Source organism: Notolepis coatsorum (genome assembly GCF_963971535.1).
Source record: "Notolepis coatsorum genome assembly, chromosome: 1".
Taxonomy (NCBI): domain Eukaryota; kingdom Metazoa; phylum Chordata; class Actinopteri; order Aulopiformes; family Paralepididae; genus Notolepis; species Notolepis coatsorum.
The window spans coordinates 310,274,433-310,286,502 of record NC_140165.1 but is presented as its reverse complement, the minus strand read 5'-3'; the positions used below and the strand labels follow the sequence as shown (position 1 = coordinate 310,286,502).

General features: G+C 48.4%; 2 protein-coding genes across 2 annotated transcripts in view; one reads left to right on the top strand and one right to left on the bottom strand.

Annotated features, from left to right (window-relative positions):
- The window catches only part of nmd3 (NMD3 ribosome export adaptor), a 64,136-nt gene extending 60,872 nt beyond the window's left edge, over positions 1-3,264 (bottom strand). The window contains exons 1-3 of the mRNA XM_084314760.1: positions 3,197-3,264; positions 2,688-2,760; positions 1,393-1,527 (exon numbers count right to left, since the gene is read on the bottom strand). Coding sequence (XP_084170886.1) covers positions 1,393-1,527; positions 2,688-2,731 — 179 coding nt within the window. The 5' untranslated portion in view covers positions 2,732-2,760; positions 3,197-3,264. The remainder of the gene's footprint in view (positions 1-1,392; positions 1,528-2,687; positions 2,761-3,196) is intronic.
- A 3,988-nt stretch (positions 3,265-7,252) lies between these two features.
- The window catches only part of ppm1lb (protein phosphatase, Mg2+/Mn2+ dependent, 1Lb), a 13,365-nt gene continuing 8,547 nt past the window's right edge, over positions 7,253-12,070 (top strand). Inside the window, 1 exon segment of the mRNA XM_084317806.1 lies at positions 7,253-8,012. Coding sequence (XP_084173932.1) covers positions 7,614-8,012 — 399 coding nt within the window. The 5' untranslated portion in view covers positions 7,253-7,613.

Here is a 12,070-nt window from a genome sequence, read left to right as displayed (position 1 = left end):
GATAATACAACTACAAGTATGATTATATAATATATATTTTATTTAAAAAAAAAATTATATAAAATATATATATATTTTTTTTTAATCAATTTTTTTGGCAGGTAAGAAATATGCTTGGCGGGTAGACTCTTCCCATCTACCCGCCACTGGCCGGTGAGTCAAAAAGTTAATTTAGCTCCCTACTCAGAAAGCTAACGTTAGCTCCACTCCTAGCAGCCTGTTGATGTAGCCTCAGCAACCTAACGTTGGCTCCACTCCTACTCTCTCACTCTCTCTCCATCTCTCTCTGCTAAGAATCCTGATTCGATTCTTGAACCAATTTCATTCCAAAGGAATATATTGACGGACATTAGCTATAGTATATATAGGTCAGCAGCTGTAACAGAATCTTTTTTTTAATTATTATTATTTATGTTTTTTTTTGTTTTGTTTAACACAGATGCACAGATGCTCTTTTTCAGGAACGCCCTGCTTCACATTCACACAGTTCCATTCACACCTGGGAGCTGCCCAGTACAACCACAGTCGACACCATTGGCCACTGAGCAACTCCACTGGAGCAGTTGGGGGTTAAGTGCCTTGCTCAAGGGCACTTCAGCGGTAGTTGTTAAGGGGATGGGAGAGAGTTATGATGAATTCACTTCCCCAGCCCAGATTTGTCCTGCCGGTCCCGGGGATCGAACCGGCGACCTTCCGGTCACAAACCCGCTTCTCTAACCTTTAGGCCACTGCTGCCCCAATATGTTTCAACAATGACATAAAAAGCCAGCGGTGGACCGACATAACAAACACTGTCACGGTTTACTTGTGTAAGGACATGGTTCCTTTTCAAACTGTCGATAGACATGGTCAAAACACGATCCAAGATATGCGTTACCTGCCAGCAGACACTTGAGAAAAGGTTTTGCACTTTTCTATTGCAGTTTTGCACAATAAATGCTCTTAACCCTTTCACTGCCGCACTACCAAAACGGTTAACCCTTTCACTGCAACAATACACAGAGGGTTAACCCTTTCACTGCCACACGAAAGCCGACCGTCGGTTGTGTGATAGTAAAGGGTTACCCTTCTGTTGTGTGGCAGTGAAAGGGTTCAAATACCTCTGTACTATGTGAAATGTGTCGTAGTAATACAAGAGTACAGTAATAAAGCTGCCATACCAGTGTTTTACCCCTTCAGAAGCATTTATATAGACATTTTAAGATAAATGAATATACCGTGATATATACCGTTACAGTCTATACTTAAAATTATACCGTGATATACATTTTAGACCATACCGTCCAGCCCTAAGACGTAGTAGTATACCTTTCATTCATACTGCTTACAGAAGATGTACTATACCTTTCACACTGCTTGCAGAAGATGTAGTATTCCATTCACACTGCTCACCTTTCACACTGCTTGCAGAAGTTCACAGTGACCTGCTTGGGGATGCCGTCCGAGATGTCCACCGTGGTACGCAGGCAGGACACGCACATGTTGGCAGGGTTGGGCGGGATGGGGGTACCACAGGTGCAGCAAAGGCTGGGTGTGGCGGAGGAGGAGAAAGGGAGCAACATTTTTTGATTGGGATTTCACACTGGAGAGCACACCAAGTTGACGAACAGAATGAATGAATGAAAACTTTATTTAACAGATTGCAGAATGGGTACAATACAGCACGGCTGAATACACACAATTGTTAAGGAGATGCAGACCAGAGAAAGACGTTTGTCTTGTTTACATCAGGGTCCCCCATTTTCAATTCATTTTTTTTTTTATCCACTTTTTCTCCCATTTTCTATATATTTTCTCCCATCCCAATTTCGTATCATCCAATTCAACCCTCCCCTGTCACGAACGCTGTTTCTTGCCTCCCACAAGCCGGCTGCAATGTGGACTAAGTCATACATAGCACAAGTCCCCTCCGGTACTTGAGGTAACAGCAGTCGCATCTTTTCACCTGCGCAGCTCGATCTCTCAGTGGCGAGGAGTAACGCGTGGGAGGCTCACGCTGCCCCCGACACTTCCTGATTCTACTGCGCAGGCGCACCAACCGACCTGTAGGAGTCGCTGTCCACAACGCCCGATCCCCACCCATCAGTTTCCCACCCCCTAATACGGCCAATGTGTATTAGTATGAACGACCAGCTAAACTGAAAGCAATGTGGAGCGCTGGGCTCGAACAGGCGAGCCCAGCGTCTCCGCATTCGTGGCGAGCGCCTTGCCCACTACGCCACGTAGCCGCCCCCCATTTTCAATTCATATTGACATTTATGACTCAACAGACAACATACATGACATATGGCATAGAAACATACAGGTATTTAGTACGGATACATTTGTGACATATACGGTATTCAAATATACAGTACTGTTACCCATAGATCCTGACAGAGTATATACATATGATGGGGAGGGGACTGTACATTAAGAGGGGGTGGGTGGGTGGGAGAGAAATATACATACGGCGGGGAGAGAATATATACATGCGGTGGGGAGAAGACTGTCTCTTAGGAGGGGGTGGGGGTAGGGGGTTCATGAATGAATGAATGAAAACTTTATTTAAGATTGCAGAATGGGTACAATACAGCACGGCTCAATACATACAATTGTTAAGGGGGTGCAGACCAGAGAAAGACGTTTGTCTTGTTTACATCAGGGTCCCCATGCATTTTCAATTCATAGTCATTTCATGTACTTACATATTCCCTTGGATACTTGTGGGAGGTTCCTTCATGTACTCCATGATGGACAACGGGTGCTTTTCAACAAATCCTATAAAAGACACAGAAAACCAGTCTGATGAAGAATGTTGTTAACCTGGAGGACAGCTACTCGTACCTAACGGTACGATGATTCACATGGCTACAACCTAGTCAGCTAACGTTAGCTACAGAATCCTTGCGAAAGCTAAATATAGCTTTGTTTGGATAAAATAATAACACAGTTGACGACGACAACAACATAACTATTAGATCATAGCTAACGTTACTCAATCAGCTGACTTATTTAGCTTGTTAGCAGGAAAACTGGTAGAAATCTAGCTAAAGTGCTAAGCACTGCTAACGTTAGCTGGCGTGACTAGCTGAAGAAGACTCGTAATTAAATAGCTTTGTTGTCAAAGAATTAGGGTGTCGGCAACATACGAATGTGAAGACGCCATGCCATACGAAATTAATTTCATTTCGAAAAGCAGTAGCTTAATACTTACTATGTTTGAAGTCCCACCAGAGCACGCTGACAGCATCCACGTTTCCCTACCAAAGTTACTACAGTCTGGGAACGTGTTGATGACGTCACGCGGCCACAAGGACCAAGAAGGGCTACCTTTCGATGCCTGAGTAGTACAGCTGCTTCAGAAATCTCTCTCAACCTAGTTATAATTATTTTATTTGGCCCTTTCATTTCTGATTAAAGATAGGTCTGAATAGTTCAATTAAATTAAATTAAATTTAATGTTTAGAATAACAGCCTAGCCAAATAAAAGCCAGAAAGTCTAGATTTTGGCATATTAGAGCCTTTTACAGTAATAGCTAACCTATGACAAATGACTAACCAAAGAATAACATTTTTAAATCAGTCTTGAGTCATGGTTTCTTAAAAATAGTTGGACTGAAAAAAGGAGAACCATGCTCTTGACAAAAAAAGGTGCCATGGTCATTCTGGGTGCCTATGAATGAGTGAATGTCGGTAAACATAACATAGGTATTTACACTTATCCTCCTCCGCCATCATACCAAAACTATCATCATCATCATCATCATCATCATCATCATAACGACATCAACGGAAATAACAACAACACCCCCCACCCAACCACCTCCAATGTACAGTTACCCCCCCCCACCCACCCTCCTCCATACAGTTTCTTCCCCCTCAAATGTATATACTCTCAAATGTATATAATGTATATACTCTCTTTTTAGACTATTTTTGTACTCATAAACAGTACTGTATATTTGCAAATCTGGTATGTCATAAATGTCTAGATGCAACAGTAGTGTCTACCTGTATGTCATATATGTTATGATGAATTGAAAATGGGGGACCCTGATGTAAACAAGATGAAAGTCTTTCTCTGGTCTGCATCCCCTTAACAATTGTGTGTATTGAGCCGTACTGTATTGTACCCATTCTGCAATCTGTGAATAAATGTTGTTCAATCAATCAATCAATCAACCAATCAATCAATCAATAAATCAATCAAGTATGCAACAGAAAATGTTTCACACTCCCTGTCTGAAAGAAACTGGTTCATCAACTAATTTGACCCATTATGGATTACGCTGACGTAGTTTACCAAACTGCATCTAAAACCAACCTTCTTCCACTAAACACACTATTCAACCGTCTATGCAGATTTGCTCTTGGCTGCCCATATTTGACACACCACTGCACCATGTGTGAAAACCTTAATTTGCCATCTCCCACAGTAAGACGACAGCAGCACTGGTTACAGTTCATTTTTAAATATATTCACTTCAATTATCCGCAATATCTCAAACAGTATATGGACCCTTTCACCTCTAGACATCAACTGAGACACTGTGTGCAGTGCACAGCTATTTTTTAAAGTTCCAACAAATGTAACTACCTCAGTTGGCAAAAAATCATTCATGTTCAAAGGTCCATCTGACTGGAATAATCTTCCAGTTCATATTCGAGCTATAACATCCTCACAACTGTTTAAATCTGCGCTGTCCTCTCACCTTGAGATTACTTGTTCATGTTTCCACCAATAATAGTATAACAGATCTTTGAAGCAATCACTTGAATATGTGCTCTGTGTTTTGTTGTTTGTTTGTCTTATGTTCCTCTTGTTTGATGTTGTTTGAACCTGTTTATTATTAATTTGATCTTGTTTTGTGTTTGGTTTTTGTCTGTTTCTTTTTGTTTTGTTATGTTTAATACATAATCATTTATGTATTTTGTAAGCTGTGGACCCCCTTGAAAACTAGATGGTTCATATCAAGGGGTAATTCCAAATAAAGAATTTCAATATGTACAGGAGGACTCTTGGCTGACCGCCCCCCCCCCCCCCCCCCAAACCCAGTGTCATCGCCCATTAGAAAGGAAATTGATTGATTGATTGAAAAGTTTATTAACAGATTGCAGAATGGGTACAGTACAGTACAGCTCAATACATACAATTGTTAAGGGGATGCAGACCAGAGAAAGACTTTAGTCTTGTTTACATCAGGGTCCCCCATTTTTTATTCATCATAACATATGACACACATGACATACAGATAGACAGTACTGCTACATCTATACATTTATGACATACCAGATTTGCAAATACAGTACTGTTTGTGATACAAAAAGAGTCCAGAAAAAAGAGTATATACATTTGACGTAGAAACTGTACATTGGAGGAGGTTGGGTAGGTGGGGGGGGGGGACTGTACATTAGAAAAATACACTTCCTCCTGTGGTGTTTACTTACCACTCAGTTAAATCGCGTGTCTATCCGCGTGTCTACTCTTAAATATTTATATGTTTTATAAATCAAGTGTCCACAGACTCCACACTGTTATCAGTGCGCACCTCACCACGTGGTCTAATGGTGCAGCTGTCCTCAACTGACGCTCTCTCAACAACAAACAGAGCAGCACCAGCACCAGCAGCACCGGCAGCAGCAGCAGCAGCAGCAGCTGGGAATGTGGGCTAGACCTATTCCAGGGCCGTGAAGAAGAGTAGCCTGGTGGCCAGGAAGAGGTTAAACCAAAGGGTCGAATTTGGTCGGAACACTGGCTTGTTTTTAAGACATGTGAATGAGCGCTTTGCCTACGACTGCAGAGTGCCCCCCCCCCTCTATCTCTCTCTCTCTCTAGCTCGCGCTCTCTCTCTCTCTCTCTCTCTCTCTCTAGCTCCCTCTCTCTATCTCTCTCTCTCTAGCTCGCGCTCTCTATCTCTCTCTATTTCGCGCTCTCTATTTCTCGCGCTCTCTATCGAGACTAGCTTGTGCTCTCTATCGAGGCTAGCTCGCGCTCTCTATCGAGACTCTAGCTCGCGCTCTCTATCGAGACTCTAGCTCACGCTCTCTATCGAGACTCTAGCTCGCACTCTCTATCGAGACTCTAGCTCGCGCTCTCTATCGAGACTCTAGCTCGCGCTCTCTATCGAGACTCTAGCTCACGCTCTCTATCGAGACTCTAGCTCGCGCTCTCTATCGAGACTCTAGCTCGCGCTCTCTATCGAGACTCTAGCTTGCGCTCTCTATCGAGACTCTAGCTCGCGCTCTCTATCGAGACTCTAGCTCGCGCTCTCTATCGAGACTCTAGCTCGCGCTCTCTATCGAGACTCTAGCTCGCGCTCTCTATCGAGACTCTAGCTCGTGCTCTCTATCGAGACTCTAGCTCGTGCTCTCTATCGAGACTAGCTCGCGCTCTCTATCGAGACTCTAGCTTGCGCTCTATCGACTCTAGCTCGCGCTCTCTATCGAGACTAGCTCGCGCTCTCTATCGAGACTCTAGCTCACGCTCTCTATCGAGACTCTAGCTCACGCTCTCTATCGAGACTCTAGCTCGCTCTCTCTATCGAGACTCTAGCTCGTACTCTCTATCGAGACTCTAGCTCTCGCTCTCTATCGAGACTCTAGCTCGCTCTCTCTATCGAGACTCTAGCTCGCTCTCTCTATCGAGACTCTAGCTCGTACTCTCTATTGAGACTCTAGCTCGCGCTCTCTATCGAGACTCTAGCTCGCGCTCTCTATCGAGACTCTAGCTTGCGCTCTCTATCGAGACTCTAGCTTGCGCTCTCTATCGAGACTCTAGCTCGCGCTCTCTATCGATTCGAGACTCTGGCTTGCGCTCTCTATCGAGACTCTAGCTCGTACTCTCTATCGAGACTCTAGCTCGTGCTCTCTATCGATTCGAGACTCTAGCTCGTGCTCTCTATCGAGACTCTAGCTCGCGCTCTCTATCGATTCGAGACTCTAGCTCGTGCTCTCTATCGAGACTCTAGCTCGCGCTCTCTATCGAGACTCTACAGTAGCTCGCGCTCTCTATCGAGACTCTCTGGCTCGCGCTCTCTGTCTCTCTCTCTCTCTCTCTCTCTCTCTCACTCTCTCTAGCTCGCGCTCTATCGAGACTCTAGCTCGCGCTCTCTCTCTCTCTCTCTCTCTCTCTCTCTCTCTCTCTCTCTCTCTCTCTCTCTCTCTCTCTCTCTCTCTCCCTCTCTCTCTCGCTCTCTCTCTCTCCCCCTCTCTCTCTCTCGCGCTCCACTCTCCGCGGTGATTCACCGCATCGTCAGATGGACACGGGGGGCTGCCGCTGGAGAGTCTCTGCGGGGCTGCGCGCTGCTGGAGTGAACCGGCCGGGAGGACAGTGCCTTTAGTTCCGATCGCATGACGGATCCAACTCCAAGTCATCTTCATTGTTGTCAGATGGATCCCGCTAAAGGTGCAGTAAACAACTGAGTGACCCCCCTGCGGACCGCTCCGTAAGAGTATAACCTACATGTGTGTGGTGGTGGCACTGGCACCGGTGTACCGAGCGTTCCGGTTGCATTTAGCTCTCCGCGGTTGATCCACTGCCGCGCCGCAGAGAATGGACTGAGGTTTGCGGGCTGAACGACGAGTGAACAACAGACCCGCGCCGCGATTTGTGGTCTCCTGATTATTAATAAATGATAGAGGATACCATGACACTACTGTCTCTATTGGGTCGGATCATGCGTTATTTCCTGTTCAGACCGGAGACCCTGTTCCTGTTGTGCATCAGCCTGGCTCTGTGGAGTTACTTCTTCCACACCGACGAGGTGAAGACCATCGTGAAGTCCAGCCGCGATGCCGTCAAGATGGTCAAGGGGAAAGTGGCGGAGATCATGCAGAACGAGAAGTTCGGCGGACTGGACGCGCTGGACGCGGAGTTCTCCAAGACGTGGGAGTCGAAGAGCAACAATGTGGCGGTGTACTCCATCCAAGGCCGCCGGGATCACATGGAGGACCGGTTCGACGTCCTCACGGACCTCGTGAACAAGACCCATCCTTCTATATTCGGGATTTTCGATGGACACGGGGGAGAGGTAAGATAAGATATGACGGTTTGATGTCAACAGTAACACACATACATACACACACGCACACGCACACACACACACACACACACACTCAACTGCCCTTTTGATCGCACACACACACTCAACTGCCCTTTTGATCGCACGCACACACACACACACACACACACACTCAACTGCCCTTTTGATCGCGCACACACACGCACACACACACACGCGCGCAGAAAAGCAGAATCAACTTTGCCCATGTGACGACCAACCATAACATGTTCCTCTCATGGTATAAAGAGTTATTCTTCTTCTTTTGTTGTTATAATATTATCAATAATAATAATGCTAATGAGAAGAATAAGGTTCTTCTGAGGTTAAGAAGAAGAATAAACGTGTATTCTTGAGGAGGAGGGGGGGGGGGGCTTGAACTCCTTCAAATGTGGTGCATTGAAGCTTTAGGCAACACGTTTTATTTTAAGTGGGCCATTCAACATTGATTAACCAGAATGTCTCAGACTCCAGTGTTGCTTCACCTGCTGCTCTCTACTCCAGCAGCCACCCTGGCACCATGCACGGAGTGTCATGTTCTACTTCTCTCCACCTCTCTGCTCTGTGACACGCTGCACACATCTCTCACACACGTTCACTCAAGTGCATCAACGTGGTGAAGCAGTTCAGTGTCACAGAGGCAGCAGCTTTGCTATAGAAATGCACAGATGTCACTAGAGAGGACAAAGAGTGTGTGTGTGTGTGTGTGTGTGTGTGTGTGTGGGTGGGTTTGTTTGGGTTTGTGTGCATGTCTTAGTGTCTTGGTCCCAGGGTGCAGTGTATTCATGCTGTGTTAAAGACAAAGTAGGAGATGGTACCGTACCGGGGGGGGGGGGGGGGGGCTGCAGCGAGGCTCATGGGTAACGAGGCTGATTGATCGTGAAGCCTTGTCCTGCCTGAACACTGGCGTCGTCGTCTCCGAGAGCTGCAGCTGTGGCCGCGGCTGACAGCCCAGTATTGATGCTGCGGAGCCAAGAACAAGACCCACTGACGAACTCCCTCCGACGGGGCTGTCCCTCTCTCCTCCTCCTCCCTCATTCTGTCCCTCTCTCCTCCTCCTCCCTCACTCTGTCCCTCTCTCCTCCTCCTCCCTCATTCTGTCCCTCTCCTCCTCCCTCACTCTGTCCCTCTCTCACTCTGTCCCTCTCTCCTCCTCCATCACTCTGTCCCTCTCTCCTCCTCCCTCTCTCCTCCTCCCTCTCTCTGTTCCTCTCATCCCTCACTCTGTCCCTCTCCTCCCTCATTCTGTCCCTCTCTCATCCTCCCTCACTTTGTCCCTCTCTCCTCCTCCCTCTCTCCTCCTCCCTCACTCTGTCCCTCTCTCCTCCTCCCTCACTCTGTCCCTCTCTCCTCCTCATCACTCTGTCCCTCTCTCATTCCCTCACGCTGTCCCTCTCTCCCTCCCTCGCGCTGTCCCTCTCTCACTCTGTCCCTCCCTCACTCTGTCCCTCTCTCACTCCCTCACCCTGTCCCTCTCTCCCTCCCTCACTCTGTCCCTCTCTCACTCTGTCCCTCTCTCCCTCCCTCACTTTTTCCCTCTCTCCCTCCCTCACTCTGTCCCTCTCTCCCTCCCTCACTCTGTCCCTCTCTCCCTCTCTCCCTCTGTCCCTCTCTCCCTCCCTCACTCTGTCCCCCTCTCCCTCCCTCACTCTGTCCCTCTCTCCCTCCCTCACTCTGTCCCCCTCTCCCTCCCTCACTCTGTCCCTCTCTCCCTCTCTCACTCTGTCCCTCTCTCCCTCCCTCACTCTCTCCCTCCCTCCCTCTGTCCCTCTCCCTCCCTCCCTCCCTCTGTCCCTCTCCCTCCCTCGCTCTGTCCCCTCTCTCTCCCTCACTCTGTCCCTCTCTCCCTCCCTCTCACTCTGTCCCTCTCTCACTCCCTCTCTCCCTCCCTCACTCTGTCCCTCTCTCTCCCTCACTTTGTCCCTCTCTCCCTCCCTTGCTTTGTCTCTCCCTTTGTCTTTCCTCTCCCCCCTCTACCACCACTCTATATCCACCTCCTCTCCCCCCTCTACCACCACTCTATCTCCACCTCCTCTCCCCCTCTACCACCACTCTATCTCCACCTCCTCTCCCCCCCTCTACCACCACTCTATATCCACCACCTCTCCCCCTCTCTACCACCCACTCTATCTCCACCTCCTCTCCCCCCCTCTACCACCACTCTATCTCCACCTCCTCTCCCCCTCTCTACCACCACTCTATCTCCACCTTCCTCTCCCCCCTCTACCACCACTCTATATCCACCTCCTCTCCCCCTCTCTCCCCACCACTCTATCTCCACCTCCTCTCCCCCCCTCTACCACCACTCTATATCCACCCCCCCCCTCTCTACCACCACTCTATATCCACCTCCTCTCCCCCCCTCTACCACCACTCTATCTCCACCTCCTCTCCCCCCTCTACCACCACTCTATATACACCTCCTCTCCCCCTCTCTACCACCACTCTATATCCACCTCCTCTCCCCCCTCTACCACCACTCTATCTACACCTCCTCTCCCCCCTCTACCACCACTCTATATCCACCTCCTCTCCCCCCTCTACCACCACTCTATCTCCACCCCCCACCTCTACCAATACTCTATATCCACCTCCCCCCCTCTACCAATACTCTATATCCTCTCCCCCTCTACCACCACTCTATTTACACCTCCTCTCCCCCCCTCTACCACCACTCTATATCCCCCCCCCCCCCCCCCTCTCCACCACCACTTCAGCACCTACTCTTCAGCGTGTCTCTCACCAGCTCTGGGTGTTCTGCGAGGCCCTCTCGGCTGCTCCAGCCTCTGACCTGACAGTGATTCTCTATCCGTTCTGAGTTTGACTGCTCTGGTCTCGTTTGAGGCCCGAACAATAACATTCCAAAAATAGGCCGCGTTAGAGATGGAGGAGGAGAGAGTTCTTTTAAGGAGGAAATAAAATTTTGCGCGACTGAGCGCTGAGTGCCGCTGCTTTTGACCAAAAGTGGTCATTGGATTGCTTTCCCCTGCGGCCCGTGGTGTTGTGGTGTTCCTTCCCTCCATGGAGGAGAACATGGGATCCCTTCAGAGGCCGGTAATCCATCCTGCAAGCTCCGCACAGCCGCCACATGGGAGGGAGAGAGAGAGGGGTAGAGAGAGAGAGAGGGGTAGAGAGAGAGAGAGGGGTAGAGAGAGAGAGGGGTAGAGAGAGACGGTAGAGAGAGAGGGGTAGAGAGAGAGAGACAGAGCGAGAGAGGGGTAGAAGAGAGAGGGGGTAGAGAGAGAGAGGGGGTAGAGAGAGAGAGGGGTAGAGAGAGAGAGAGAGAGAGAGACAGAGCGAGAGAGGGGTAGAGAGGGGGGAGAGAGAGAGAGGTAGAGAGAGAGAGAGACAGAGCGAGAGAGGTAGAGAGAGAGACAGAGAGAGAGGGGTAGAGAGAGGGGTAGAGAGAGAGGGGTTGAGAGAGAGAGGGGTAGAGAGAGGAGGGGTAGAGAGAGGGGTTGAGAGAGAGGGGTAGAGAGGGGTAGAGAGAGAGAGGGGTAGAGAGAGAGAGGGGTAGAGAGAGAGAGAGGGGTAGAGAGAGGAGAGAGAATCAAATCAAATCAAATGTACTTTGTAAGGGCCCGACAACACACGTTAATGTCCCCAAGGGCCGGACACGTCTTCTTTAAACAAGTCAAGAAGAAACATAACAAAAGTCAAGAACAAAACAAGAACACCATAAGGTCCAACAAATTTAAAATAAATGAATGCAATGTGAACACTCCCAGACGTACACCACGCGAAGGTAAGGAAAAAACTCACTAAAACCTAGCAATAGGAAAAAATGCACCACAGGCAGTGTGGAGGAGAGAACCTTAGAAGGGCCATTCAAGGGGGGGATCTCCCTTCTTAGATGTCGGTGATAGTAGTGTTGCAGACTGACAGTTGGTAAGCATGCACTCTGTGTAATGAAACACAGATGAGTGCATGCAATAGCAACTGAACATTTTGAAAGATTAGAGATAGAGCTGATAGCGGATCTATTTGAGGCACAGGGGCGGCGCAAAGAGGGTCGCGTCCTCCCCGTC